Source organism: Dipodomys spectabilis, unplaced genomic scaffold, assembly GCF_019054845.1.
Source record: "Dipodomys spectabilis isolate Male_0828 unplaced genomic scaffold, ASM1905484v1 ptg000019l, whole genome shotgun sequence".
In the NCBI taxonomy this organism is placed as follows: Eukaryota; Metazoa; Chordata; class Mammalia; order Rodentia; family Heteromyidae; genus Dipodomys; species Dipodomys spectabilis.
The window spans coordinates 19,440,630-19,468,096 of record NW_024870696.1 but is presented as its reverse complement, the minus strand read 5'-3'; the positions used below and the strand labels follow the sequence as shown (position 1 = coordinate 19,468,096).

Genomic DNA, 27,467 nt, shown 5'->3' with positions numbered 1-27,467 from the left:
TGAGACAGTCTCATTCCATCTACAAACACATAGTGCTTGAAATGTTTTCATCTGGTGTGTGTGTGTGTGTGTGTGTGTGTGTGTGTGTGTGAGAGAGAGAGAGAGAGAGAGAGAGAGAGAGAGAGAGAGAGAGAGAGACATAGTGAATATATAGTTGCAGTAGTTTTAAATATAGCAATACTTGTGCTATCCTAATACTGGTGGGCAGCCTCATGCCCTGCTCTGAGGTGTATGTGAGATCTTACTGTTTAGCTTCAGAGAAGGAGATTCATATGAAAGCAGGATGTGACTTTCAAGAGACCAGATCTTACAACTGGGTAGATAGGAAGAATTATGAACATTTCTTGGGAGTAAATAGAGAATGGACTTTGGAGAGCAAATTAAGAATGAATTATCAATAATGTAGCTGTGTGAGGAAAGGTAGAAAGACAGAGCTGTCAGGAAGACCCCAAAACACAGAAATAGAAATGGGATGTTTGATAAAAATAGCCTGTTTTGAGTGAGAAGCAGAGATGTACAGGTCAAAGGTTTCAAAGGCAAGAGCCTTTAGGTTTTAAGGCTGTCTGCTAATAGTTGAACAAATTTGGTGTCACAGAATGCTTGGTTTAGAACACTCTTTGCTAGGATCTCAGGGTTGTCAAGAAGCGTTTAGTGGGTTGGAGCACTAGGGTACAAAAGTCTATTAGGCTGTTCTAGAAAAGTCATATTATAATATATATATATATGCAGAATATCTAGAAAAACTTGTTTACTGCCTGTTGTCAACCGAAAGGTGCCCTTTGATGGATTGGCTAAGTCCATTAGTTCAGCAAATACCTTGACTGCATACAGTTTATACAGAATACTTTTTTCATATGAATCTAAAAGCCCTGCACTTAAAGTGACTGTGTTTGCATGAGGTGATAAAGCACAAGATGGAACAAGGAGGCCTGCCAAAGACGAGGAAGAAGGGAAATTCCATCACCTAGGAGACTGCTTTAAAGGAGAAATTCTTATTTGACATACTCGGGGTTTTTAACTGAATGAAATAACAGGTATTATACTATAATGTAAATGTAATGTAAATATATCTCCACAGATGCATATATTTTTATCTCATCCACCTTGCTTCTTACCCTTCCTTTTCCTCATCCCCTGCCCCTCTCTCTGAAACAGGCCTCCATTAAGCGTTGACTTTGTGTTCATTTGTATTTACGGATCTGGATTCAATACATGAGAAAAATATGTGACATTTGACTAAATCTTACTTATTTCACTCAACATGATGATTTTTTTTTTTTTGGTCTGGTCGTGGGGCCTGAACTCTGGGCCTGGGCGCTGTCCCTCAGCTCTTCAGCTCAAGGCTAGCGCTCTACCACTTGAGCCACAGCGCCACTTCCGGCTTTTTTCTTTTTGCTTATGTGGTGCTGAGGAATCGAACCCAGGGCCTCATGCATGCAAGGCAAGCGCTCTACCACTGAGCCACCTTCCCAGCCCAACATGATGATTTTTAATTTCTACATTTTCCTGTAAATGACATTGCACTCTTCTATTTGGCTGAATATTCCACTGCATGCATACATACATCATATTTTCATTGGTTGATTGGTACTTAGTCTAGTTCCATAACATGGCAATTTCAAATAAAGCTGTGATAAGCATAGATGTTCAGGTATTTCTATTTTTTTAATTATTTGTAAGTAGTTGGACCAAGGGGTTTCAATTCAGTGTTGTGAGTACAACACATCTTGCACAATGTCACCCCTTCCATCATTCTCCTCTCTCTCTCCCAAGCCTAGTCACCGGTATTTCTATTGTAGGCTATTACATTGCTTCAAGTAAACGTATAGGAGTGATATAGCAGTTTAATTGTTTTTAGTTTTTGAGGAAACTCCACAGTGATTTACTTAGTGGCTGCACTCATTTTTATATGACTTATTTCTCCTACACTTCGGTGACAAGTAATTTTAAAAGTCACAGACTTTCTGGGATTAAATCCAGACAGTGCACTTAAGCCATTTTATCTTAAGTAAATTGTGAAATTGCTTTGTCTCAGTTTCTCATCAGCAAATGGGGATATTACTAATTTTAAGGACTGTTTGACTAAATGAATTACTGCAATAGTCTGAGTCATGGCTCCAAAGATATCTGGAATCTATAAATATTACTTTGTATGTTAAAAAATAATTCTTTGCACGTGTGATTAAGGATTTTGAAGTGGAGAGGTTATTCAGCTGGGCCTTGGCAATTCAAAGCAGAGGCAGAAGGAGACTTGCCCACAGACAGAAGGCAATATAAAGACGGGCCCAGAGACTGGAGTGATGCGACCACAATCTACAGAATGCCAGCAGCCACTGACTCCTCCACAGCCTCCAGAAGAAGCTGTTTTCTGACATCTTAATTTTGGCCCAGCACAATACGGAACTTCTGGTCTCCAGAATAGTGAGAGAGCAAATCCCTTTTAGGTCACTCAGATATAGTGATTGATTTCCGCAACAATCCCAGTGGAAATTGATACAAATTAATACTTGAATGGATGCCCGAAAAGTGACCAGATGTTCACACTCTTAAGCACTAAGAACAAGGGCAATTCAAGGACCAGAAAGTATAAGGCAATATCATGTTGTTAAGTAGAGAACTGACTTAGTAGACAAAAGGGTGCTAACCTTTATATACAAAGAGTCCAAATAGTATATTTGTTTGTTTTAACAGTGGAGACTATTTACTCTCTCAAATTAATGTGTAAGTAGCACAATGTTTCAGAGTAGCACACTGATATTGGAGTGGTTCCTGAAAAGTGAGATCAAGGTATTCCAACAGTTTTTAAAAAGTTTAAATGAAGCAAGATTCTGCCTACAAAAGTTGCATATATGTAACTGTCCACATATCTGGGCCTGGGTGCTGTCTCTGAGCTCTTCTGCGCAAGGCTAGAACTCTACCACTTGAGCCATAACACCACTTCCAGTTTTCTGGTGGTTAATTGGAGATCAGCGTCTCACGAACTTTCCTGCCTAGGCTGGCTTGCACCAAGATCCTTAGATCTCAGCCTCCTGAGTAGCTAGGATGACAGGCCTGAATGAACCATCAGCACCCAGCTCCATCTATCTTTGACTCATATAAAAGCACCTACACATAACATAGCCAAGTCAGAATTCCTTTCACTACCCCATGCTTCTCCCCTATCTTCATCAATAATGGCACCATGGTACTGCCAGGTATCCAAACAGAAAAGCTGCAAATCATTCTCATTTCTAACATTAACCTATAATAAATTTCCCCCTTGCTACTTCCTCTAAAAATAATCGTAATGCCATTTAGTCATTTTATGTATGGCATTAATGGCATAGAGGAGCTCACAACCTTAACATAACTAATATTTTGTGCTTGATCATTGTCATTAGATGTCCTGTACACAGTTGGGTACTTAATGGATACCAGTTAACACCCAACTGTGACAACCAAAAATGTCATCAGACAATGCCAAATTTCCCCCTAAGATCCATAGCCCTAAAGCATCTGTCATTGCCTTTTGCATCTATAGGCAACCAAGTCTCTTATACACTCATACGTACATATGGGGCCATATGTTTAGAGGCCATTTCACTGCCAATACTGTGTTCTTGTTCATTTTCAATGTGTCGAACATCTTCGAGAATTTTCTATAGTGCTGGTTTTGTGGAGATACATTGTTTCAAAGGAGGGCCTTTTGTATATTTGGGAAGTTCTCTGCTAGAATTCTGTTAAATATATTTTCTACTCCATTAGCTTCCTTCTCTAGGCCTTCCTTAATACCTATTAAACTTAAATTAGGCTTCCTGATTGTATCTTGGAGCTCCTGAAGAGATGTCTTGTTTCTTCTATTTGTTTTGAATAATTTTCTGTTCTTTCTCTATAAAGTCAATTCCAGAGATTCGATTTTCTTCATCTAACCTGCTATCAAGACTTTCTACTTTGTCTTTTAGCTCTCTTCCTTCTTTTTGATGGTTTCCATCTCTGTTGAAATTTGACTTAGGTCTTGAATGGTCTTCTTTATCTCCTGGGCGGGGCTTCCCCTCCTAGGCAGGGCCACCGCCCCCCAGGCCAAGTCGACTCCCCGAGGTCAGATTCCTTTGCCCTCTTCAAAAATGGCACCCAGGTCACGCGAGTTACCTGCCAGCAGCCGCTCTGGTAGGGTCTCTGCCAGTATCAAAGATGGCGGCGCTCCACCGAGGCGTTGGGGAAAGGGCTGATCTGTGAGGAGGGGTGGTGGGGACGTCTGTGGGTGCTCACGCTTTCCCTCGGTTTCCCGGACGCCCACGATCTGCGTCCGTGTGTGGCCGGCAGGGTGAAGATTTCCGCTCCCAGTCACCCACCAGGTTGCGCTTGCGGGGCAGGAGTGACAGCCGCGTGCACATCTCTGGCGCCTTTGCCCGGTGGTTTGTCCTGCGCTGCCGCTCAGGCCGGTGAGAAAAGCTCACTCCCCTAACCGCGCGGCCAGGCCGAGAGGGTAGGCCACGCTGGGATCCGGGTTTATGTAGGGCAGGGGGGCGGGAACGGCAGGGGAAAGGCGTGGCCAGGGGCGTGGCCAAGGGGAAGGTGGGGCCAATGGGGCGGGAGCAGGGCCATGCCGGATACGGATGTGACCTCAGAGAAGGGGGCGGGAACGGCCGCCCTGTGAGCCAGTTACCCTAGGTAAGGCAGGTGCTGGGTGGAGACTGAACCAGGAGGAGGAAGGACCTTACAGGTGCTTGGGGAGAGCTCAGTCAGACCCCAGTTGCACCCCTGCCATCTTCCTCTGCCCTCTCCGAGTTTTTTGAATAGACATTGTAGAAACTTTTTTAAAGTTCTAATGTCTTCATTGAAAGTTCTGCTGTCTTCATTCTAACATCTGGATTTTGTGAGGTCGTATTCTGTGTACTAAAGGAATGTGAGCCGAGCTGTAGCTTTAGTATTATGTTCTCAAAGTACCATCCTGATGTCCATGTGATAAATGAAGTAAATTAGGTAAATTGGGCCATAATGTCAAACACAACGAACTATGGTAAATTATAGACAGATGAGAGATGATGGCAGTGGCAACACTATAGTCCATAAACAGACGTGGGGTTCTTAACTGTCCAGTCTTGAGAATACATTGAAGGAGAAGAGGAGGAGAAAAGAGAAAATTAACAGATAAACCCATGACTATTGTATTTGCTTAGATAGTAACAGAGGAAGGAAAAAGCTCAGAAAGGGTGCCAAACCAAGAGCCCCCTTTGTGTTCCTGTTGAATGTGAGATGTCTGTTGGCATGTCTGTTGAATAAGCACTTGTCTTGAGTTCAGGGCTGAGGGTGCACATGACATCAGTTTGAAAGAAACGTAACAGAGTGTAGTTAAAGCCACAGGTGTGAGGACTGAATCCTTGTGTGCTAAAATGGTGATAGGTTTGGGAGGACAAGAGAACACGGGAAAAGAACCTGAAAATGAAGTAGAAGGGAAAATATGAGAGCGGTATGCAAGAGATGGAATGGAGAATAGGGGGTGATTAAAATAAAAAAGCAACCCGTTTGTTAAATGTTCTTTCACTTAGAAAAACGAGAATTGTTTGTTGTGCTTTTCCACTGAGATTTGGGAGTTTGTTTTTGCAGTATATTAACATATTAATCAATACAATCTAACTTCTTGAAGTGCTTGTAGTTTAAATTCTGAAACTATGTGCTTAACTTTTAATTAGCTAAGCTTCTCACAGTGCTGAGATCATTTCATTCTGGCACTTTCTCCACAATAACGAGTGCATCCGTCAGCACGGTGATAGTCTAGCTGTCACTGGGTTCTTATTCACTAACTCCTTCCAATAATATTTATAAAAGTCACCCTAGTCATCACTCTGATAATTAAATTCTTGATAAGAGTAATTTGTCAGGGAAATGGACCTCATGTCACTCTTCTTTAGCGATGGGCTCCATGACACACATCTGGCCCTCCATAAAGTTGAGTGTGTCCATCAAAAAGCTATTTTATTAATGCAATTTGATATGCTATTACCACAGAGCTACTCCATTAAATTAGGTTGTCAAAGGCTAGCCTCAGGATGCACAGAGTATGTGACACATGGTTTAGCAAAATCAAAAGCCTATTTCAAAAATCTGAATGGAACAAGTTCAGGGCCACCATAAATGGTGGTACAATTGCAAAGGTACTTATTGAGGGTGCCCTGAAACCCATGGCCATCTTTAATCCTTGCTAACCTAGAAGATCTCAGTGGAATGGAAGGGACACTTATATGATTAGTCTTTATGGAGAAGCTTCTCTTTGGAAATCAGTCTAGATTATTAGAACAAATTACACGTCTGCATATGGACAGCCTTGCAGTGGAATGTTATCAACAAAAATATCCTTTGAGATTTGATGGGTAGGTAAGTTATACATGCATTCCCTCAAATTTCACAACGACCAAGAAATTTCCAGTCATTTGGGTATTAGGCCAAAGGACAGTGAGAAGGTTATATTAAAGCAGGGTGGCTCTCACCTGACAGCACATTTCCTTGCTGGGTTTATCCGGTCCTGTCTAGAAATATTTTTGGTTGCCCTGATTGAAGGTCAGTGGGCATAAGCCATCTAGTGAGGTCACTCACCAAGGATGACACTAAACACCGTTTGCATGTACCCAGGGCCCTCTGGGAAATAAATGTATTTAAAAAAAAATCAGCAGTGGCAGCTGAGAAATCCTGCTTTAAGAGTTATCACTCGCTGGTGGCCCCTATAATCCTAGCTACTCAGAAGGCTGACATTTGAGGATCACAGTTAGAAGCCAGCCCTGGCAGGAAAATCCTTGGGGCTCTATCTCCAATTAACTACCCCCAAAAAAGCCAGAAGTGCAGCTGTGGCTCAAGTGGTAGCATGCTAGCCTTGAGCAAAAAAGCTCAGGGACAGTGCCTAGGCCCCGAGTTCAAGCCCCAGGACTGGTACAAAAAGGTCTTAAGAAAAGGTCTTCCTGGGGTTGGGAAGGTGGCTCAGTGGTAGAGCGCTTGCCTTGCATGCATGTGGCCCTGAGTTCGATTCCTCAGCACCACATAAGCAGGGAAAAAACCCAGAAGTGATGCTGTGACTCAAGTGGTAGAGCGCTAGCCTTGAGCTGAAGAGCTGAGGGACAGCGCCCAGGCCCGGAGTTCAGGCCCCACGACCGGACCCCCCAAAAAGAAAAGGTCTTCCTTCTGCCAGGTGCGTGGCTCCAGGTTTATTCTTAGCTGCTCAGAGAGCTGAGATCTCAGGATCTTGGATGAAGGAATGTCCGCGAGACTCATCTCCTATTAACCAGAAGAAACAACAGAAAGTCAGAAGTAGAGCCATGGCTCAAGTGGAGAGAAGAAAACTAAGGGACAGCGCCAGGCTCTGAATCCAAGTCCCAGGACCCCCAGCCCCCTCCCCTGTCCCCAGCCCCCTCCCCTGCCCCCCAGCCCCCTCCCCTGCCCCCCAGCCCCCTCCCCTGCCCCCCAGCCCCCTCCCCTGCCCCCCCAGCCCCCTCCCCCGCCCGGGTATTGGAAGGGAGCATCTCCAAGGGAGCATCTCCACACCTCAAAGCGAGGATGCTGCGCGTGGGAATCGGTTAATGGGAACCCGGGCGGTTGAACTCGGCTCTGCTCATTCCAGTTTATTATCCCGTGCAGGCGGATCAGCAGGTCATCTTTTTCTCTCATTGAAAACCCGAAAGGTTACTGGGATGGGAAGTTTTCGTTTTAAGATCTTTCTGTATGTGCCGTTCCTTTCCCAGTCCTTCTAGAACCTAAGCTGAGATCGCGGAAGGCCGGAGACCGCCGCTGCGCCGCTGTGGGCGCTGCGCTGCGTGGGACTGAACAGGAAATCCTGGCGTTGCCCATCCGGGCTGGTCACCCTCGAGGCGAACAGGTGGCTCGTCCCGGGGGGTCATCCCGGCCGCCGGGTGTCCCCGGTCCTCCGAGCGCGGTCCTCCCAGCGCCGCCGACAGAGGGAGGGCGAGGGCCGCGCTCCGCCGCCCGGGCCGTCCGGAGGGGGAGGGCGGCGGGCGCGCGCTCCGCCCAGGCCCGCGCACCCGGGCCTCGCCCGCCGCCGCCTCCGCCTGCGCCGGGGCGGGGAGAGCTGGGGACCGCGGCCTGGGGACCGCCCCTGCCCGGGCGGGCGGCCGGCGGAGGCGGGGCGGCGGCGGCGGCGGCGTCCGCGCCCGGGGCCCCGCGCTCGCTCGCACACGCGCTCGGGAGGAACATGGCGGCGCCGGAGCCGGGCGCCCCGGTGCTGGGCGGCGCGGGGACGCCGTCGGGCGCGGTCCCGGTGCTCTTCTGCTTCTCGGTCTTCGCGCGGCCGTCCTCCGTGCCGCACGGCGCGGGCCACGAGCTGCTGATCCAGAAGTTCCTCAGCCTGTACGGGGACCAGGTGGACGCGCACCGCAAGTTCGTGGTGCAGCTCTTCGCCGAGGAGTGGGGCCAGTACGTGGACCTGCCCAAGGGCTTCGCCGTCAGCGGCCGCTGCCGCCTGCGCCTCGTGCCGCTGCAGGTCCAGGTGGGTCCGCGCCGGGCCCGGTGCCCCGGCCTCCCGCGCCCCCGGCTCCCCGGCCCCGCGTCCCCGCGTCCCCGCCCGGCGCGCTCCTCAGGTGCCGCCGCCGCCCTCGCCGGGGCGGATCCGCGAGTCGGCCCGGCCCGATCCCCGGCGGCCTCCGCGTGCGCTCCCGGGCCGTGCGCCCCCCGCCCGCCCGCCCGCCCGCCCGCCTCCGCGGGCCGCGCGGCCGGCACCGAGGTGTCGGAGGAGCGACCCGGGGAGCCCGGCCCCGCGCGTCCCCGGAGTTGCGTTCACCACCTCAGAAAGGTGCAAAGTTTGCCGAGCCTTTCCTCCTCCCGGATCCTGAGCCTCGAGTGAAAGCACCCAGTAGCCAGCCGCCCCCTCGCCCCCGGCCAGCCGCCGAGCCCTGTCCGAGACATCCTGGGAGGCGCCGGCTTAGCCCCCCGCTCGAGCTAGACCCTGGCAAAAGTTAGCCTTGCGCATTGCCGAATCCGTCTTGACGTTGTTGGGAGCGGGGCGCTGATCACTGGGGGAGGCATTCTCTTCCTGAAGAGCAGAGGACTCGCTTGAGAATTTATAATTTCGGAAGAAAATATACGGTGCCATTTAGCCGCGACCCCCTCTGCGTTGGTCTTGAGCCCTCGCACTGCTGAGACAAACCTTGGGAAGCCCAAAGCGCCATGTGGGATTTGAGATCAGCAGGGAGTTTAAATCAAGGGCTATTTTCTCTTTTCCATTTCTTTCCTCTTCCTCTTTTTTCTGCTTTACTTAGGTTTAAAATCAGGGCCTCTTCCACCAAGTGCCATTTTCTGAGGATCCCGCTCTAGGTTTTTATCAGCCTGGTTGCAGGCGGAATGGGCGGTGTTTCCAGTCCGCCCAGTTCCTATGCCAGCATCATCCCCGGCAGATCATTTACCCTGGATAAAGTTAGGTTCAGAAGACAAAGTTCATTCCACTGTCCCCTGAAAGAGCCCAAAGGGTAGAGTGATCTGATACCTCAGGATTTCCCCTGCTGCCTACATAGAAAATCGCTTTCTTTGGTGCTTAGGATTCCCTGTATGTTTACTTGTGTTTTGAGACACTCCCTCACTATGCAGCTGTCCTTGAACTTCCTTCCTTCCTGCCTCTGCCTCCTCTGTTTGCTGGGATTACAGGCAGGAGTCTTCATGTTTATGTCTTTGTGTGTCTCATGGCTGACATCACTCTCCAGCCTGGCCTGTCAGTCTATTTAGATTACTGCTGCCAAAAACCCCATGTTGGATGCATTTTGACAAATCCATTTACAAAGGTCAGTGTGCATATTTTGCAAAGGTCTGGAGCTCTTCTGAAGATCCAGAGTTAGTAAAGTGTTTCCTGATATCTTTGGAAGAAACAATGAGCCCCCACCTAAATCAGTGCTATGTTAAATTAGCTCCTCTCATCCTAAGTTGTTGGGTTTTTTTTTTTTTTCACTTCCCAAGGTAAGATTTTTATATTTTGAAAATTTCAAGGTCTGCCAACTTGAATTAAACACTCTGAAAGTTAATAATGTAAATGGATATGCTGGAAATGACTTAGACATAAAATGCAATGAAGAACTCAGGTCACTTAAAGCTTTTGAAATATTTTATGTACAATCAGTTTTCGTAGTTATATTTGAAATAACAATAGCATTGTTCTTTTCACCCATTAAGAACTGTTATTTTTCCATTAAATAGCGAGGAATTATGAAGCTCATCAGTTACATATGTTTATTTAAGAACAATTTTTGGTGGTATTAGAGTTTGAGCCAAGGTCTTGTGTTTGCTACTACCTGAGCCACACCTCCAGTCTGTTTTGCTTTTAGGTTACTTTTCTGGTGAGGGTCTCCTGTTTTTTTTGTCTGGGACTGGTCTGAGACCACAACTCTCCTACCTATATGCCTTATAGGTGTGAACAACTTTACCAGGTCTATGGTTATGCTTTATATTTTTGAAATATGTAAAATATTTTTACATCATCTTGTTTTACTAATCATACGCTTTGACTATTTCAAATAAGTGTCTCTCCTAGCATTAAGTAGATAATATAAAGGAATACTATACGTAGATATATATATAGCAAGTGCCAAATATAGATACCTTTGATAACTTCTCATGTTTATGAGTGCTCTTTCTGTCTGTCTCTGTCTCTCTCTCTGTCTCTCTCTCTCTCTCTCTCTCACACACACACACACACACACACACAAATATGTGTGGGGATCTACTCCTAGAAGAGACAGTATTTCTTTTTATGACTACTGTGTTTTCTGGAACCCATCTGTGTAATTCCAGTGACATTTTATGGCTAGAAGAGATGGTAGAGTTCATTCCACAGGCATTTAAGTGACAGCTTTAAGTACATGGCACAAAGGATGCAAATCTGGATTCCGTTCTTGTCCCTTACCTTGTCATCCTAATTCACTTCCCAGAAGAGCAGAGCGTTGAGAGAGAGAGGCTAGAAAACAGCTCCATGGATAGAGCTAGCAGTTCACCTCTGTGGTAGCCTTCCTGTTTTCTTTCCTTTTTATTTATTTACTTTAATGAGAATATTGAACAGTCTGTAATTGCCTAATGAGAATATCGAACAATCTGTAAAACAATTCATAAACTTGAGCTTTTGTTTGTTCATCTCCCTTGATGCTGCTTTTTTAAAAAATAAAAACCTGCCACTCAGAATGTCTCAAGGTAGCTATTTGGATACTGGGGATATAGGCCTCTTCAAAGCAGGACAAAGAACTTGCCATAAGGAGTCTCCTGCTTAAATAGTGTGATTTATTATTTATCCACAGTGTAGGCCCTGAAGCCTCTTGGCCTTGGCTCACGCACAGTTCTGCTGGAATGTGCTCGCATTTTCTAGGGGTCTGAGTCTACCTTCATGCTTGCTGCGACTGCTGCGGCAGTTGACCTTTGAAATGCTGCACCTGGGTTGGTGGTGGTAACTTCCTCTCTGGTGGATCTTTTCCTTAAACATTCTGTCAGAGTGGCTGTCTACTGACGTCTCAGGTAGCTGAAGACATAGCTTGTGTTCATGCATGGTTTGTGTGTAGGCAGCAGCTTTGTCACATGCTTGAAGTCTGATGGATGTAGAGACATAGGAGGGAATGTAAATGAGAGGATTATATAGTGAGAATTTAGGTCATTTTATGAAACTTGCACTTTTTTTTTTTTTTGCCAATCCTGGGGCTTGAACTCAGGCCACTTCTGGCTTTTTGTTTATGTGGTACTAAGGAATGGAACCCAGGGCTTCATGCATGCTAGGCAAGCACTCTATCACTAAACCACATTCCCAGCCTGATACTTAGACATTTTTAATTTTTCAAAAGGCATTTCCCAAGTTCTAGCTAATAGAAACATGGAACCCTGGAAACTCTTGTAAATCAGATGACATTCCTTCACAAGTGTATTTTTTCCCCTGTCTTTGACCTGGGAAGGCTTTGCCGAAGCAGAATACAGAGGGTGAAGGATGGCGTGGGAAGGACTTGGAAGAGAGGGCATTAGGAGCTCTGTGTGGGCAGGAGGTAAGGGCTTCCCTGAGAGAAGGTTACTTTGACCTTCACCCAGGCTGGTTAATTGAGAAGGGATTTGGATTGAGCTTTCATGATCTTGAAAGTTTTTTAAACTGGGCACAGACATTTTACCACTGGGAGAGAAGAGCTAGAATGATGTGAAGGAAGGAAAGGCAGAGCTTAGAAAGGAGAAAGAAAGGAGTTGGCTCTGCCTTTGACTTGCTGGGTTTTGATCGTAGGAGCTTAGAAGGACGAACAGTTATAGCTCAGAAATTGGGGTGGAGAGACAGGCAGTACACATCTGGAGATAAGGTACTCTTAGCCACTGAGAAGCTGGACCCAAGGCATGACATGGTCTCCAACCCATCAGCTTGATTCTGGTAGGAGGGACACTTAAAATCTAACATTCCAGGATAATTCCAGGATAACCATTGTATGCTATTTGTTCCTTGGGAATATATTAGAGGTTACCAATAAATAAACTGTTTGAGCAGGGAAGCTATGGCCTCCATTTTTTTCCTTTCACTTAGTTAGGCAAGAGGAATCCAAATGTAGATTTAAATGTCACTGTGTTTTGCGCTCAGTCCGACTTCACATCCTTCCCATCGGCAGCCTGAGCTTAAACTCTGTGGCGGGGTACAGACAGCTGCTTCTCTAACTCTGAGGAGTGAGCTCAGATTTTAACCAGCAAACTAGGGAGTCATATTAGAAGCCTGTGCCATCAGTGTTTGCGGTAGGTGAATGTATTACAAAAATTAGTGACATCTTCTTCTAGAATCTAGATGAAACTGAGAGGCCCAAAAAGATTTGGCTAGGACCGAATCATATAATGGTAACTCTTTTTGTCCACATCTGGAAATTCACTTTATGAATCACTTTTCTAATTTTGCTGGATGTTAAGTTTGAGCAGTATTGGGGTGTGTATGTATGTATGGATATGTGTGCATGTGTCACATTAGTTTCTCAAGGAATATTAGTTAACCTCACTAGAAAGTTTTTTAAAATACAAACTGCTGAATGTAGAGTGTAGTATTTCATAGGATATCATGACAGGCTAACATATTTATTGAGGGACTATATATATGTGGCTTGTTTCATCATTGAAATAGCCCTGTGAGGCATAAGTACTGTTTTACTTACTGTTTCATAGATAGGGGAATTGCATTTAGAGATGTTAAGTTCACATAACTAAGATAAAGGAATTTGAAATTTGGACTCAGATTCTAATTCTTGTGGGTTCATGTGTCAGGAACCCTTGTTGGCTCGTTTATATCATGCCTCTTTTAAATTAGTCGGTGCTGAAGCAAGGCCTTCCTATAGCTGTGGAAATCAGATTGGTAGTTCTGGAGACAAGAGTTTAAGATGGAGGTGTCAGGGTGTCAGCAGGTTTTGTTTCTTCTGAGGACTGTGAGGAAAATCTGCTCCTTGTTTCTCTCTGGTTTGTGGGTTTTGGTAGTCTCTGGCGTTCCTTGGCTTGCAGACACACCACCCCTCTCCACCTTCACGTATCTGTGTGTGTCTCTCACTGAAATTCCCCTTTCTATCAGGACATTGGTCATACAATCTTAAGTAACCTTAACCTTGCTGCAGAGATGTTATTTCTATCAAAGGTTGTTTTATTAGGTACTAGGAAGTAGGACGTTAGTGTATGAATTTTGGGGAACACCATTTCTACACTATGACACTTTCCTTGCATTTAATTTTTTTTTGGGGGGGGGGGTCCGGTCGTGGGGCCTGAACTCTGGGCCTGGGCGCTGTCCTGCAGCTCTTCAGCTCAAGGCTAGCACTCCACCACTTGAGCCACAGCGCCACTTCCAGCTTTTTTCTTTTTGCTTATGTGGAGCTGAGGAATCGAACCCAGGGCCTCATGCATGCAAGGCAAGCGCTCTACCACTGAGCCACCTTCCCAGCCCCACCTTGCATTTAATTTTGTGGAGGGTGAGAACTGGTATCAAATATGTCATTGAGTTAGACCAGCTACATTGTGTCTTCCTGAGTAAGGGACAGATTCATTTTATTTTTGCAGTCATCTTTGGGAAGTGGTCAGAACACAGAAGGTGGCTCACACTTGCATAGTTACATGGGCAGCTGAGACAGGAAGGACTCCTGGCCATTCCTGGATAAAAAAGACTCAAAGAATTTGTCTCAGTAGAAGCTTGGCACCCTGGTGCACACCTGTCAACCTAGCTACAGCGGGAAGCCTAAAATAGGTGGATGACAGTCTAGGCATATGCCTGGACAGGAGGGAAGACACTTTCTCAGAAATAACTAGCACAATAAATAGTTGGAAGTGTGGTAAGCAACTACCTATGGATCAGGAGGTGCTCAGTTCAAACCCCAGTCCCAGGTCTGGGGGAAAAAAAAGGAAAGAAAAGAAAAGAAAGTTAAGTATTTTCAGAGTAATAATAGTAAGGGCCTTGGGGAAGAAAAGCCTATTAAATATGAAATCAAAGATCGAAATTATGAAAATTCTAAAGATTTTATACTTGAATTTGATCTCAAACTTTGAGGAAGCTATTAAATGTGATCAACCTTTTCTATTTAAATGTATGTGTATATAAATGCAGTATTTATATGTATGCATATGAAAATATATAATACATCACATGAAGGCATGAATATACATGCACGCATATTTTTGTACATGATTTCTTCATGTTTCTGGAATATACTTTGGCTGGTCATTACATTACCCACACTTCTACTTGGGACAGTAGTTAGTCAAGTCTGCTTTTGCTATGGCAGGAGCCATTATCTCAGAGTTACAACATGTAGCATTTGACTGCTGTCAGTATTTTCAGTTATCTAATAGATTTCGATTTAAGGAAAATTCATAGATCAAAGGAAGAAGTTCTGGAATTACATAGAGTTGTAAATAGTTACAACAGCCTATTGGAATTCAAGTGAACTTGAGGTGAGGAATAGAAGATTGGATGGACAGAGCTTGGATTATTTTGGTTTGATTTTGATAGCCCCAAATTTCCTTTCTGGCTTGTAAGATTATTCATAAAGCCACATCATTTCTTCTAATCACCGTAGGATATGAAGGCCACAATTCTCATTTTAAATAGTTTATTTCAGTAGTGTATTTTAGAACACTTTTAGACTTATAATACGGCATCCAGACTCTGTACTCCTGTAGCCAGATTCCTCTCTGGTTACTGTCTTACTTTACTGTGTGCATGTGTGCAGCCATGTACCCAGCATCGGTCCATGGCTATTAAATAGACTGCACTTTATTTGGATTTTAGGAGCTTTTCCTGATGTCTTTTTTCTGTCTCCAAATCCAATACCAGATAGTGTATAGCTTTAGTGGCTGGTCCTCCTTCAGTTCTTCTGGGCTGTAACATTTTCTTTCACTTTCATTGTTTTTCATGACTCTTTGACGGTTTGAGCAGAACTGGCCAGATGTTTTGGTAGAATTCCTCATTTGGGGTGTTTGATGCTTTCCTTATGGGTAGAGTAGGGTTGTGAGATGTTCAGAGGGAGAAGGAGAAGGTCCTTTTAATCATATCATTAAGTATACATTTATCTTATCATGATGGTTCTATTAACTACAGTAGTCAGTATCAGCTACTTCAGCTTGTCAGGTTTCTCCTGTGTATAGGATAAAGTTACTGTCCTCTCTTTATACTCGTTCTTCAGCTAATTACCAAATGCAGCCATGTTTTAAGAAGTACAGAGGCCGGGCGCTGGTGGCTCACGCCTGTAATCCTAGCTACTCAGGAGGCTGAGATCTGAGGATCGCAGTTCAAAGCCAGCCTGGGCAGGAAAGACCTTGATACTCTTATCTCCAATAAACCTCTAGAAAACCGGAAATGGTGCTATAGCTCAAGTGGTAGAGCGCTTGCCTTGAGCTGAAGAGCTGAGGGACAGCACCCACGCCCAGAGTTCAAGCCCCACGACCGACCAAAAAAAAAAAAAAAGTACAGAGAATGTCTCTGTAAGATAGAATATGTTTGATTTACAGTTATAACTGGTCATCTCTGCATAAAAACACGACTTGCGATTCTGTTCTCTGGTTTCCTTCTGTATTTACTCAGAGATTATAGATGATGACTCCCTAGACCAGAAAGGTTTTGCTGGGTGCTGAGGATTTTAGGGCTGCATTGATGAGCAGATATGGAGACCTGCCTAGCTAGCTAAAGCCAAGTACAAGGAAGCATCGAGTTACAGGCGGAACCACAACTCTGAATAATTACTCAGAGGTCCTGCCTAGGTAAGAATTTATTCCTTTAAGTATGCTAACAGTACTTTGACCATCCTGAATAGCTAGAACTTCGAATGGCTGAATGGCTAGCTATGGAACCACTTTTTAGGAATGTAGGCAGAGTCAGGCAATGCAGACCATGCCTAAGAACTGCAGTTCTAGTCTACATGTCAGTGCTTGGCCCCTGCACATTCATGTAACTGGTGGCAGGTGCAATGACAGGCCCAATGAGTTCTATTACTGTGCTTTCAAGCAGACCAGTTTCAGCTAAACTGTTTTATATAGTGTGCCCTAATCACATTGGGAATGACTATACCCATAGTTCAAAGAGAACATACAGATCTGAGCCCAGATTTAATGTTTGCTGTTAGGATGCATAGTCATAAGTAGTGACTGGTTAAATAATATACCCTAATCATATGAAAAATTGATTTTCTTGGTTGTGCTTTTATATGTAGATCCGTTAATGCTTTGGAAAATGATCAAGATAGAGGCATAACTCTTGCACTAGAAAATGGAGTGAGGAGACAGCTGATGCTAGAATGCATAATCAAAGGTGCTTGAGTATTCATTTTGTCAGTACATAGTATTAGCTTGAGAGATGACTCACATTCTAAAGCTGGATTGTACCTGGTTACCGAGTCAGTAACAGCTGGAGAGTAAAGTGCTAGAGTCTCTCCGACCAGAGCACAGGGAAAATTAAGTATGAGCTGATTAGAACAGCCACCACAGTAAGAATCAACGGCTTGTTTCCATGGTTCATTTAATTCATATAGGAGCTCTTTCCACAAGCCAGCCACATACAGATAACAAGACAGAGCCAGAAGCTGTGGTGAGTAAAACACCCTGTAATTGGGACACAGACGCCTTAAGAAAATTGTTCATCTGTAGATGGCTTTGAGGGGTACAAACAGGAGAATGAGCAGGATATTTTAAAGGAAGACTAGTGAATAATGGCATTGGGTCCTTTAAGAGCTTTCTGCAAGGTGGCCAGAAAAGCACCGTGGATTTATAAGAATCTATAAAATTCTTATAAATTTTTATAAATCCCGCTAAGTTCTTATATGCGGTAGCCATGTTTGCTTTTTGGTAGATTCCCTACTGGACTCAAATAGGCAAACTACAGCAACTAATCAGAAGCTTAGAGATCTAATGCCCAACTTCCCTCTTAATTCATGGATTTTCTTGATGGTGATAACTAACATTTAAGAGTATGGGCTGGGAAGGTGGCTCAGTGGTAGAGCGCTTGCCTTGCATGCATGAGGCCCTGGGTTCGATTCCTCAGCACCACATAAGCAAAAAAGAAAAAAGCTGGAAGTGGCGCTGTGGCTCAAGTGGTAGAGTGCTAGCCTTGAGCTGAAGAGCTGAGGGACAGTGCCCAGGCCCAGAGTTCAGGCCCCACGACCGGACCCCCCCCCCCCAAAAAAAAAAAGAATAAAGATGTTATTCTGATTTTGTTAAAATTTAACTTCCTGTATTCAAAGCAAGGCAAGAGAATATCTGTGGGTATTTTTTTTTCTATAATTCAGATCATTTCTTTTAGTGATAGTTGTAGAAATTGACTTCCTGGGTCAAACATAGGAAGACAGGAAGTAAACGTCCTGGTATAACAACACCTAACTCCCTGTATTGTCTGTTTCTCCTCAGCTTACCACCCTGGGAAATCTTACACCTTCAAGCACTGTGTTCTTTTGCTGTGATATGCAGGAAAGGTTCAGACCAGCCATCAAGTATTTTGGCGATATCATCAGCGTGGGACAAAGGCTGGTATGCTTGGGTATTTGTTCCGATTTGCTGCGCATGATACATAATCACATATGTATTCAGTATATGGATAATTGTTTTTGGTTTGCTTTCTTTATTTCAGTTGCAAGGAGCCCGGATTTTAGGAATTCCAGTTATTGTAACAGAGCAGTACCCCAAAGGTCTTGGAAGTACTGTTCAAGAAATTGACTTAACAGGTGTAAAACTGGTTCTTCCAAAGACCAAGTTTTCAATGGTGTTACCAGAAGTAGAGGCAGCGTTAGCAGAGATACCTGGAGTCAGAAGTGTGGTATTATTTGGAGTAGAAGTAAGTACCTACTCTTTATGTTTTGAGCATACTACTACTTGTGGAAAACTTGGTGTTTTCAGAATGCAGTTTTGTACATAGAATGCCAGGTAGGTAGGGAGATAAGTAATTATGGAATGGCTACCTTTATTGGTGTTGATAACATGCATGGTACTGATGTAAATACTTTATAGATACCAAATCAGTGAACCCTTACAAAAACCCTATAAGCTGAGTATCCATAGTGTCCTAATATTATAAATGGGGAAATTAAAATACACAAGTACTGTGTAGCTTGGCCACGGTCAGACAGCTAGTAAGCAATTGAGCTGGATTTGAACTTACCCAGAGTCTTATGAATTAAATTGTTTTGGAACATATTGTCACTGCCAAAGGCATTTTTATTTATGTGTCATAAGATTTCATTTTAGTTACAAGTTTCTTGTAGGAAAACTCTAGAGGGTCATATAATTCATTATTCCTCAAGTATGAATTGTATACACAAACAGTTAAAGTTAATAGTGCTGATTTCAGCTGATTTATCTACTCTCTGTGAGCAGTCCTCTGGTGCTAATTTTAATGAGGTATCATCTGGTAATTCTCCAAAGCTCTTTTGACATCTGAAGATAAAGTAGGCACTGTGGCAGTTTTGAAATCTGCTTTTGTTGGTTGTATAATTTAGCTATTTATAGAAGTGTGTTTATATTTTATATTCCCTACTAATGAATTGTTATAAGTTAGTAGTCATAAAGAGGGAGTCCATGTAACTATTAACATAACAACACTATTATTAATTCAGTATTATTATATTGAGTATATACCCATTCTTGATTTTAGATGACCATACCAAAGTTCTCTATGCTGACTAAACCTAGCTAATTAGAGTTATCTAACTAATTAGAGGCAAAAGTAAATGTGAAACAAGCTGTGTTAGATTTGTAGTGCTCTTTCTGCTTTCCATGTTATATATTTACAGAGTAGTTAAAAATTAATAGGCATTTACATAGGACTTCTCATTTACCTCTGTGGTTAAGTTGTTCTAGCTTGGCCTGCCATGGATATTGGGTGCCTTGTATCTTTCTCACTCTCTAATTCAGACTCCTCTTTTTTTGTGTATTGGGCTTTGGTATTCATGCAAAAATCACCCCCAAGTAGATCTGGCACCCAAACTCAGAGTAGTCAGCTAAATGAAGGTCATTCAGAGGGCATAGACAGAAATCATTATCAATTGCCACAAAACCATTTAGAATGTGTTAAAAAAAAAATGAAGAACATGGATATAATCAAATTCCTGGTTTCCAGATGAATAAACCAAAGCCAGAGAAACTGATTTATGCTCAAACTCAGTTAGCTAATTGGAGGCAAGTCAAGTTGTAGAGAGGGTTGTTAGATCTGCAGTGCTCTCTCTGCCTTACCCTGTTGTACATTTGTAAAATACATGATCTTTCACCTTCCTGTAAGACTCACGTATGCATCCAGCAAACGGCTCTGGAGCTGGTTGGCCGAGGAGTCGAGGTCCACATTGTTGCTGATGCCACCTCCTCAAGAAGCATGATGGACAGGATGTTTGCTCTGGAGGTAAGTGTCCTGCGTGGACACGGCCAGCCCACAGGCTCAACAAAAATCACAAGTATTGAATGCTAAGCAGTGCTGAGACATTTATTTTTTATGTTTCAGCTTGATCTGACAGTGTGAGACTCATTCATTTCTAGATGTCTTTATGCCCTGAACGACTGTCAAGGTCTCACCGCATATCCTATTCTTATATTTTGTTTTCCTCCTAAAGCTAAGTTTCTAGTTATACCAAAAATTATCTTACAGGTTTTATTGTAACTTGACTCTAACTACATGAAGAGTAAGAGGTTTTTTTTTTTTGGAAGCCTAATCTGAACTGTTCAAAGATTTGCAAAGTACAAAGTTCACTTGGGTTTAAGATCTAGCCAAAAACTAGGGCAGAAAAGGCATAAGCCCGGTTCAGCTTTATGTTTGACCAGATTTGGCCAGACCGGAATTTGTGAGATTATTGTGGACACCACTCGGGCAGTGTTTCATGACTGTAGAGCTAGAGCTTCACCATGTCACACTGAGTCAGATAATCTGATTCATTCTCAATAGTACCTGAAGCACTTTCCATTCCAAGACTGTTAGAACTACCATAGAATCCTGGGAAACTTAGTCCAGTATATTTGGGTGTGTCTAGCTTTCATATTTAATTCTAATTCTGTAATACATTTAGAGTAATATACATGTTGATTTAATTGATGAGTTGTTTGTGCTTATTGAAAATGAGAAATAGACTTTTTTTTTAGCTTCTCCAGTATTCCATGTACAAGCTGTCTATAAGCTGTGCTCTGTGCTCAGGATTGCTAAATCAGCTCTGTAGCCTGAAGTGTTCTCCAGAATGGTAAAGAGGAGCAGATGACACAGGAGAGGCTGGGCAGAGGACAGGAGGAAGAGTAAAGGCCGCAGAGAGGGCTGATGGGACAGCAGGCCTCAGCTGGCACAGTAGTTTGAAGGCACTGGTCAGCCATCTGTAGGTCCTGAAGCCCATACTACAATTCCAGGTGGAATTAGTTTGTTTTGTTAAACTATTTTCAAGTCCATTAGGAGTGTTGGATTTACTGAAAACTTATTTTTATGCTTGGGGCCCAGACACTGAAGAATTTTTCAGGGAAATAAAAAAACATTCGCTACCAACAAAGCCTCCCTTGTCTGCAAAGCGGCGTCAAGGTCTTTTCTCCCACATTTATGTATTTCTTAGTTATGGCTTTTTTATGGCATTTATCACAGGAAATTTTGACCGTTGGCTATTCCATTTTGCCAGAATTTAAAAAGCTAGCTAATCACCATCCAGACCACATTCTTTGTTACTGAGTTTAAGAGGCCAAACGGTGGGACAGTAATTTGGTTTTGAGTGTCCTTGAACAAGCCAGGTGATCTCCATTCTAATGTCTCATTTGTAAGGTGGGAATAGTGACTGCTATGGTGTAGCATGATGGTGAGGATTAAAAGATCCCATGTTCCTAGTAGCAGAGAAGATGCAGCACAGTACACGTTCAAATGCTGGCTGCTGCTTTTTTTTCTTTTATTGTTGTTATTTGCTGTTGTTTTCATAAGGTTAGCTTTTTTTTTCTTTTCTTTTTCGAACGTTTCTCTTAAATTAATCATAAGTAGTTGTATGAAGAGGTTATCAGAAATGCATAAACATTGGAACTCTTAAGACCCAGAAGAGACTAGTTCTGAAAGATCCTAAGGGGAAGAAAGAACATGTATTTGCATTTGTTAAATAGTCAAAAGCTAGAACTCTACTACTTGAGCCATAACTCTACTTCTGGCTTTTAGGTGGTTAACTGGAGATAAGCATCTCAAAGACTTTTCTTGTTCCTTCTAACTTTGAACTGCTATCCTCAGATCTCAGCCTCTGAGTAGCTGGGATTATAGGCCCGAGCCACCAGCACCTGGCTTAATTCTGTTTTTAATCCAGGAGACAAGTAGGCATTGGACCAGGTATGGTCAGGAGGCAGGCAGGAACCTGCCAGGTGAGAAAAAGTTGCTACTGTTCTCTGCCTGATCAGGTACCTGTCAGGTTAGAGAGGGCAGATCCAGTGCAGAGGTCTAGGAGCCCGTTCAAAAGGCTGACTTCTGCTAGGCCACGCCCTCCCCTAACAGGTTTCAGGACTAGATTATTTTAGAAACAACTAATCCATGTTGGCCACATCTCAGACTTAGAGCTAATTAACATTGTGGAGGTCAGCTTGCCCAGATCTATACCTGGAACGTGAGCATCCTAGCCTGCTCCTGTGACTTACCTCTCAGCCTCTCAGAAGACCGTTGGGGTAAAGTGACCAGGCCCTGGGCAGTAGAGCATCAGAAAAAGTTACAGACCGTCAGATCCCAAGTTTTCTTCCTCAGTTCTGAGAGGAATTTTTTCCCCTTTCTGCCTCATTCAGAAACTAGAAAGATGCGTGAAAAGTTAAACTTTGCTGATGTGTCACACTATATAAAATAACACTTTTGTAGACACTGAGATTCTGTAATTCCGAGTTAGGCTGAATCCTTGAAAGTGCTCTACTCATTGGGAAGAGGAAAGAATACAGGAATGGCAGAGAGGAGAACCAGGTTTAAGTAAGTGTACATCCAGAGCTGTTCTCATCATGGATCACACTGACTGTATCTCCTGCCTTTCTATCTGAAGTAATAAGCACATGAGGTTTTGACCAAAGGTATGAAAATCAGCTGACTAAACTCAAGCAATTATTTTTATTATTTTATTTTATTTTACTTCGTTGTGAGGCCTGAACTCTGGGCCTGGGCGCTGTCCCTCAGCTCTTCAGCTCAAGGTTAGAGCTCTACCACTTGAGCCACAGCACCACTTCTGGTTTTCTGGTGGTTTATTGGAGATAAGAGTCTCACAGACTTTCCTGCCCAGGCTGGCTTTGAACCACAATCCTCATATCTCAGCCTCATGAATAGCTAGGATTTCAGGCGTGAGCCACCGACACTTGGCTAATAAATTTGAGTTTTGAGAAATTTTTTTAAAACATTTGCCAGCGTTCCACCTTATAAAGGACATGGATCAGTTTTCTTCCTACTGCCTTCCTCCTTCCACAACTCCTGCTGCTCTGCACTGCCTCTCTACCGGCTATCGAGGACAGAACTGGTGTTCTAGGTATGCCCATGGCTTACACTTGCTTCTGTGTCCTGGGGGTAAAGAGGAGGAATCCACTAGTGACAGGCTGGGTTTGTGGATGGGCAGCCACCCAAGGAAAATTTCTTTCTACCTCATAGGGAAGGCCCCACGAATCAAGTGTATTCTCCTCTATGAACTGGACCTGCTCTCTGACTTGCCTAAGAATTGTCTCTAACCACTTCCTCATCGTGGTTCTTACAGTGGATGCTTCTTGGAATAGCATCTTGCCCTCTCAGGCCTGGAGTGTGATCACATGGTAGAGTGCCTGCCTAGCAAGCACAAGCCCTGCGTTCAAACCACAGTGCCACCAAGAAAACCAGACGACAGCAGCTGAAAGCTTGCTGCCTTCCCCAGTATTTTTGCTAAGAAATGGACCTCTGATATGGGATTCTCCTCTCTTTCCCTCTCTCCCTTCACCTTCCATGTCCCCATCAGACTTTCTGTTCCTTGCTATCCTTCTCTAGGAAATCTTTTAGATTTCCTAGTTTCTATGATTGCACTGGAGAAGCTTGGCAAAGGCTTTATTTGGCTTTTCACAGCCTTAAAATCTATCTTCTTGTTGCATGATTCTGAACATTCATAGGCGGTTGGCTCCATTATCGCCAGAGCACACACAGCCTTAAACTTCACAGGAGGCATCTTTCTTGTCCTGCCTTGTCAGTATTAAACAAGGAAACGCACGTTGTAGAAGGGGCTTACGTGCTTTACGTCAGATGTTGTAGCCAGACAAAAAGAAATTAAGGGGGGGTTGGGGTTATGGGAGGGGATGGGAAGGGGAAACAAAGGAGGAGACAACAATGCTTGATAAGAAATGTATTTGTTATCTTGCCCATGTAATTGTAGCCCCTCTGTACAGTATTTTCACAATAAACACACACACACACACACAAAAGAAATTAAGAATCCTTATTCTAGGGTTTAGAAGGGTGACCGAGGTGGGTAGAGAGCCAAAATCATCAGATACCAAGTTCAAGTCGCAGTCCCTGACAAAAGAAAAAAAAGAAAAATCTTCATTTTAATACATACAGTAGTCTCAATGCTATTAAAATGTTACATGTAATGGGATGATAAATTAGCAGTGAAATATTCTAGATAGTAATAATTGTACCCATACCAGATTCTTTTTTAATAAGTAGATACCAAATGCTAAGGATGCCTGCCAGACATAAGCACTAATACACATCATCTCTTGTGGTTCTGTTACACGGCGTGAGGGAAATGTGGACAAGGATACCTCTTTTTATCTCAGTCAGGGCTAGAAGTGAAATCATAGGAGATTAATACATTTAGAAATCAAAAGCAGCCCTCCTTCAAATGAGCGAATGAGCTGTAGAGCACAGATCTTTAACGAGTACTAAGGAAACAGCGGAGACGAGAAGTATACAAATGTTCCAGCCTACTCTCATCTCCTGGTTGACAGTCATTAGTCTCGACTGCCCTTCTGCCCTCCACTGCAGCTCATAGCCCTGGCTGCCTGCTTGCTTTCTACTTGTTTCTACTCCATTTGGCTAATATCTACAAAAACCAAATGAGATTATGTATAATATAGTTAACTTTGGCAAACTCCCCTATCACTGAATTTGGTGATCTGAGGACCACGGTGATAGCAGCTGACTCCTATTTCTTGTATCTTGGCACACCTTTGCCAATTTTAAATGGTGTTTCTTCTCTTGCGCTCACTTCTTGGTTGTCTTTGTTTATCTTTTCTTCTATAGCGTCTTGCCAGAACTGGGATCATAGTGACTACAAGTGAGGCTGTTCTGCTACAGCTGGTGGCTGACAAAGATCATCCAAAATTCAAGGAAATTCAGAATCTGATTAAGGCAAGTGCTCCAGAGTCTGGTCTGCTTTCCAAAGTATAGGAGGACATTGGAAGGATGGGCAACAGGACTAAGCCCAGACAAGCTCTGTCTCTACTAGAATTAAAATGTTACGTCAAAAATGGCTCCTTTTTTTGCAGCTCTCTAGTAATACTTTCCCGGCTAGATCATGTGGGTACCAGCGTTTAGTTACCAGTGTCAGAAGCTTCAGGTGCTGCTTACCTTCTTTTTTTTCTTAATGGGCTTTTATTTATTAAAACAATTAATTGGAGGTGCCTGTTTTGTCTATACCGTACACACTGACCGTACCCTTCGAAAGTGCACAGTCTGGTGAAGTTTTCTAAAATTGTGCACTTCAAAGAAGAATAGATCTACTAATAATGATTTGACTTTTATATCACTGTAAGATGTATGTTAGTATTAATATAGACTCAGTGCTTGAATTTACAGGTTAAGAGCATTGTACAGGAAATAGGAACAGGACGATGGGCCGTGTTCCTACTTGTCTCAAAATGTTGTTGAGTTACGTATTCAGTGAGTTGCATTGATCTAACTATATCAAATCATGTTAAATAATTACATATCTTTCTTGATTATACTGATTTTCTTACTCTGGTCAGCATCTCTAACTACTACTAGTTTTTTAGCTGGCTTTCTTTAACCTAGAAAAATTCATTAAGTTGTGCTTATTTTATTTTTATTATCTTTAAGTAGTTCTGAAAAGAGATTTCAATTCAACATATAAATTCATAAGTACAGTGCCACCCCTTTCCATTGCTTATTAATTCTTTTAAAAGATTATGGAAATGTCATGCTGTGTGGCTCCTCCCTTGGTGGAGAACTGTAGCTGAATGTCTTTACAGTAATTTGGAGTACGTCTGTTATAGATAGCACAAGATTTAGCAGCGACATGGGTGAAACATGTAGTTTCAAAATGTTCATATTCCGTTCCATATTTCTCCAATTTACTCTTGAAATTATTGTCAGTGCAACAGGCATCAGGAATGATTTGGTAGTACTAATTTTGTGGTCATTGTTACTCGTCAATAAATTTATTTTCATTAATACTTACGAGTGTTTAAAAACTTTTTTTAAATACTGTGTGAAATGTGGAACATTTCTGTCTTTTATATTAAAGTAATTAAAGATGAAGAAAATATATTGTGTGAATGAAATTATTTTGTCTCCCTACAAAGTGGATTTATGAGTTAGTAGTACAGGGATTCTCATACATATTCACAGGTAATAAAAATTTGACATTTACACTTTTAACTCATGGGAATTAACAAAGAAGGAAACTTTTGCAGGTAGAGACCAATGGATTTTGGTGACTAGCTTGTGGAAAAGCGTATAAATATGGTGGGTTTTTGTCTTTTGTCTATGGTAACTAACAGCAGCCTTTTTTTCTCTTTCTTGGTATGGTAAATAGCTTTTCCAGACACGTAGCAGAATCAGGAGTTTCTTCACATCCTAAAAATCATCTTTAATAAATTTAATCTAATGGCTCCCAAACTTTTATATCAGTGCACGTTATCTGGGGATCTTGTTAAGACAATACATTAAAATAAGGAAAAGAAAAAGGCAGCTGCCCCCAGAGCTGCTCAGAGGGACCTCCTTAGAGAAGCGTTTACCCCGTGGGCAGCAGCTTCCCTCCCTGGCTCCCAGGCCTTTCTCGTGTCAGTGAAATACCATGGCCATGAGCCCTTCTCACAGCTGAAACCAATTCTGCGCCCCTGAATTAGTTTCCTATGACAGCTGTAACAAATTACCACAAACTGTGTCTGAAAGCAACAGTCTGTATTCTCTGAAATGGGGCTCACTTGGCTGAAATCAGGCCTTGTGTTGGTAAGGCTGTCTTGTTTTCTGGAGCCTGTTGAGGAGGCTCTGTGTCCTGCCATTTTGCTAGAATCTGCTTTCAAGTTTGGGCTTATCCGGCCCCCTGATGCCAGCTTCTCAAGCAACAAAACTGCACCCAGTCCTTCCTAGTCCTGCCTGTCTTCTCCTCTTCCCACCCAGCTTCCTGGCCCCATAGCCAGGTCTACTGAGAGCAATCTATTTCATCTGCAATCTCCATTTTCTTTGGTCCGTGCAGCACATCCACAGGCTCAGGGATTAGGACGTGGATCTCTTCTAGGCCATTTTATATAGCGAACTTTGTTGTGTGACTTCAAATATTATTTCATTCTGTTATTTTTCTTATTTCCATTTTTCCTACTTACCTCTGAAACGAAGAGGCCTCTGCATTATTCATTGAGAAATTACTTGTACCTCCTCAGTTTTAAATGTGCTAGGGATAGAAAGTTCCCCTATAAGCTTAATGTGGTGAAAAATCAGTATATAACCTTTCTATAAATGTGAACTGCATTAAGTTTATGTTAAAACTGCAGTGATTTTAATACATTGAAAGTTCATTGTTGTTGTAACTTGTCTTTTTTGTAGATAATGCCAAAAAGATGACACGACATTATTAGAAGAAAAACAGAATTGATTTTTGTACACTATTAGACCTGGATATCTAAGACATCCATAACTTGGTAGGATAATGAAAATCTTTTCATTGAGGCAAATAGAAAACTCAACAACATAAGCAAAAGAAGAGGAAAGTATATTCAGTGGCATGACACTTAGAAGCAGGAATGAGGAGCTTTCGAACATGCTCAAACATCTGTGAAAATAATCTAACATTGAAAGTGATACTCACCCCAACAAAGCACTTGAATACTCT

At 43.1% G+C, this 27,467-nt stretch overlaps 1 protein-coding gene across 1 annotated transcript; it reads left to right on the top strand.

Moving 5' to 3' along the window:
- The first annotated feature begins 8,161 nt into the window (after positions 1-8,161).
- On the top strand, positions 8,162-25,901 carry Isoc1 (isochorismatase domain containing 1). Its single transcript, XM_042674365.1, has 5 exons — positions 8,162-8,470; positions 17,830-17,949; positions 18,050-18,253; positions 19,694-19,810; positions 24,638-25,901. The coding sequence occupies exons 1-5, from the start codon at positions 8,177-8,179 to the stop codon at positions 24,782-24,784; spliced, it is 882 nt and encodes a 293-aa protein (XP_042530299.1). The 5' UTR covers positions 8,162-8,176; the 3' UTR covers positions 24,785-25,901.
- The last annotated feature ends 1,566 nt before the right edge of the window (positions 25,902-27,467 follow it).

Bases quoted from the DNA above. Each gene is read 5' to 3' on its own strand.
- Isoc1 (XM_042674365.1), top strand. From the start codon at position 8,177: ATGGCGGCGCCGGAGCCGGGCGCCCCGGTGCTGGGCGGCGCGGGGACG. The intron at 18,254-19,693 runs GTAAGTACCTAC...CCTTCCTGTAAG, and splicing joins TGGTATTATTTGGAGTAGAA to ACTCACGTATGCATCCAGCA. The intron at 19,811-24,637 runs GTAAGTGTCCTG...TTTCTTCTATAG, and splicing joins ACAGGATGTTTGCTCTGGAG to CGTCTTGCCAGAACTGGGAT.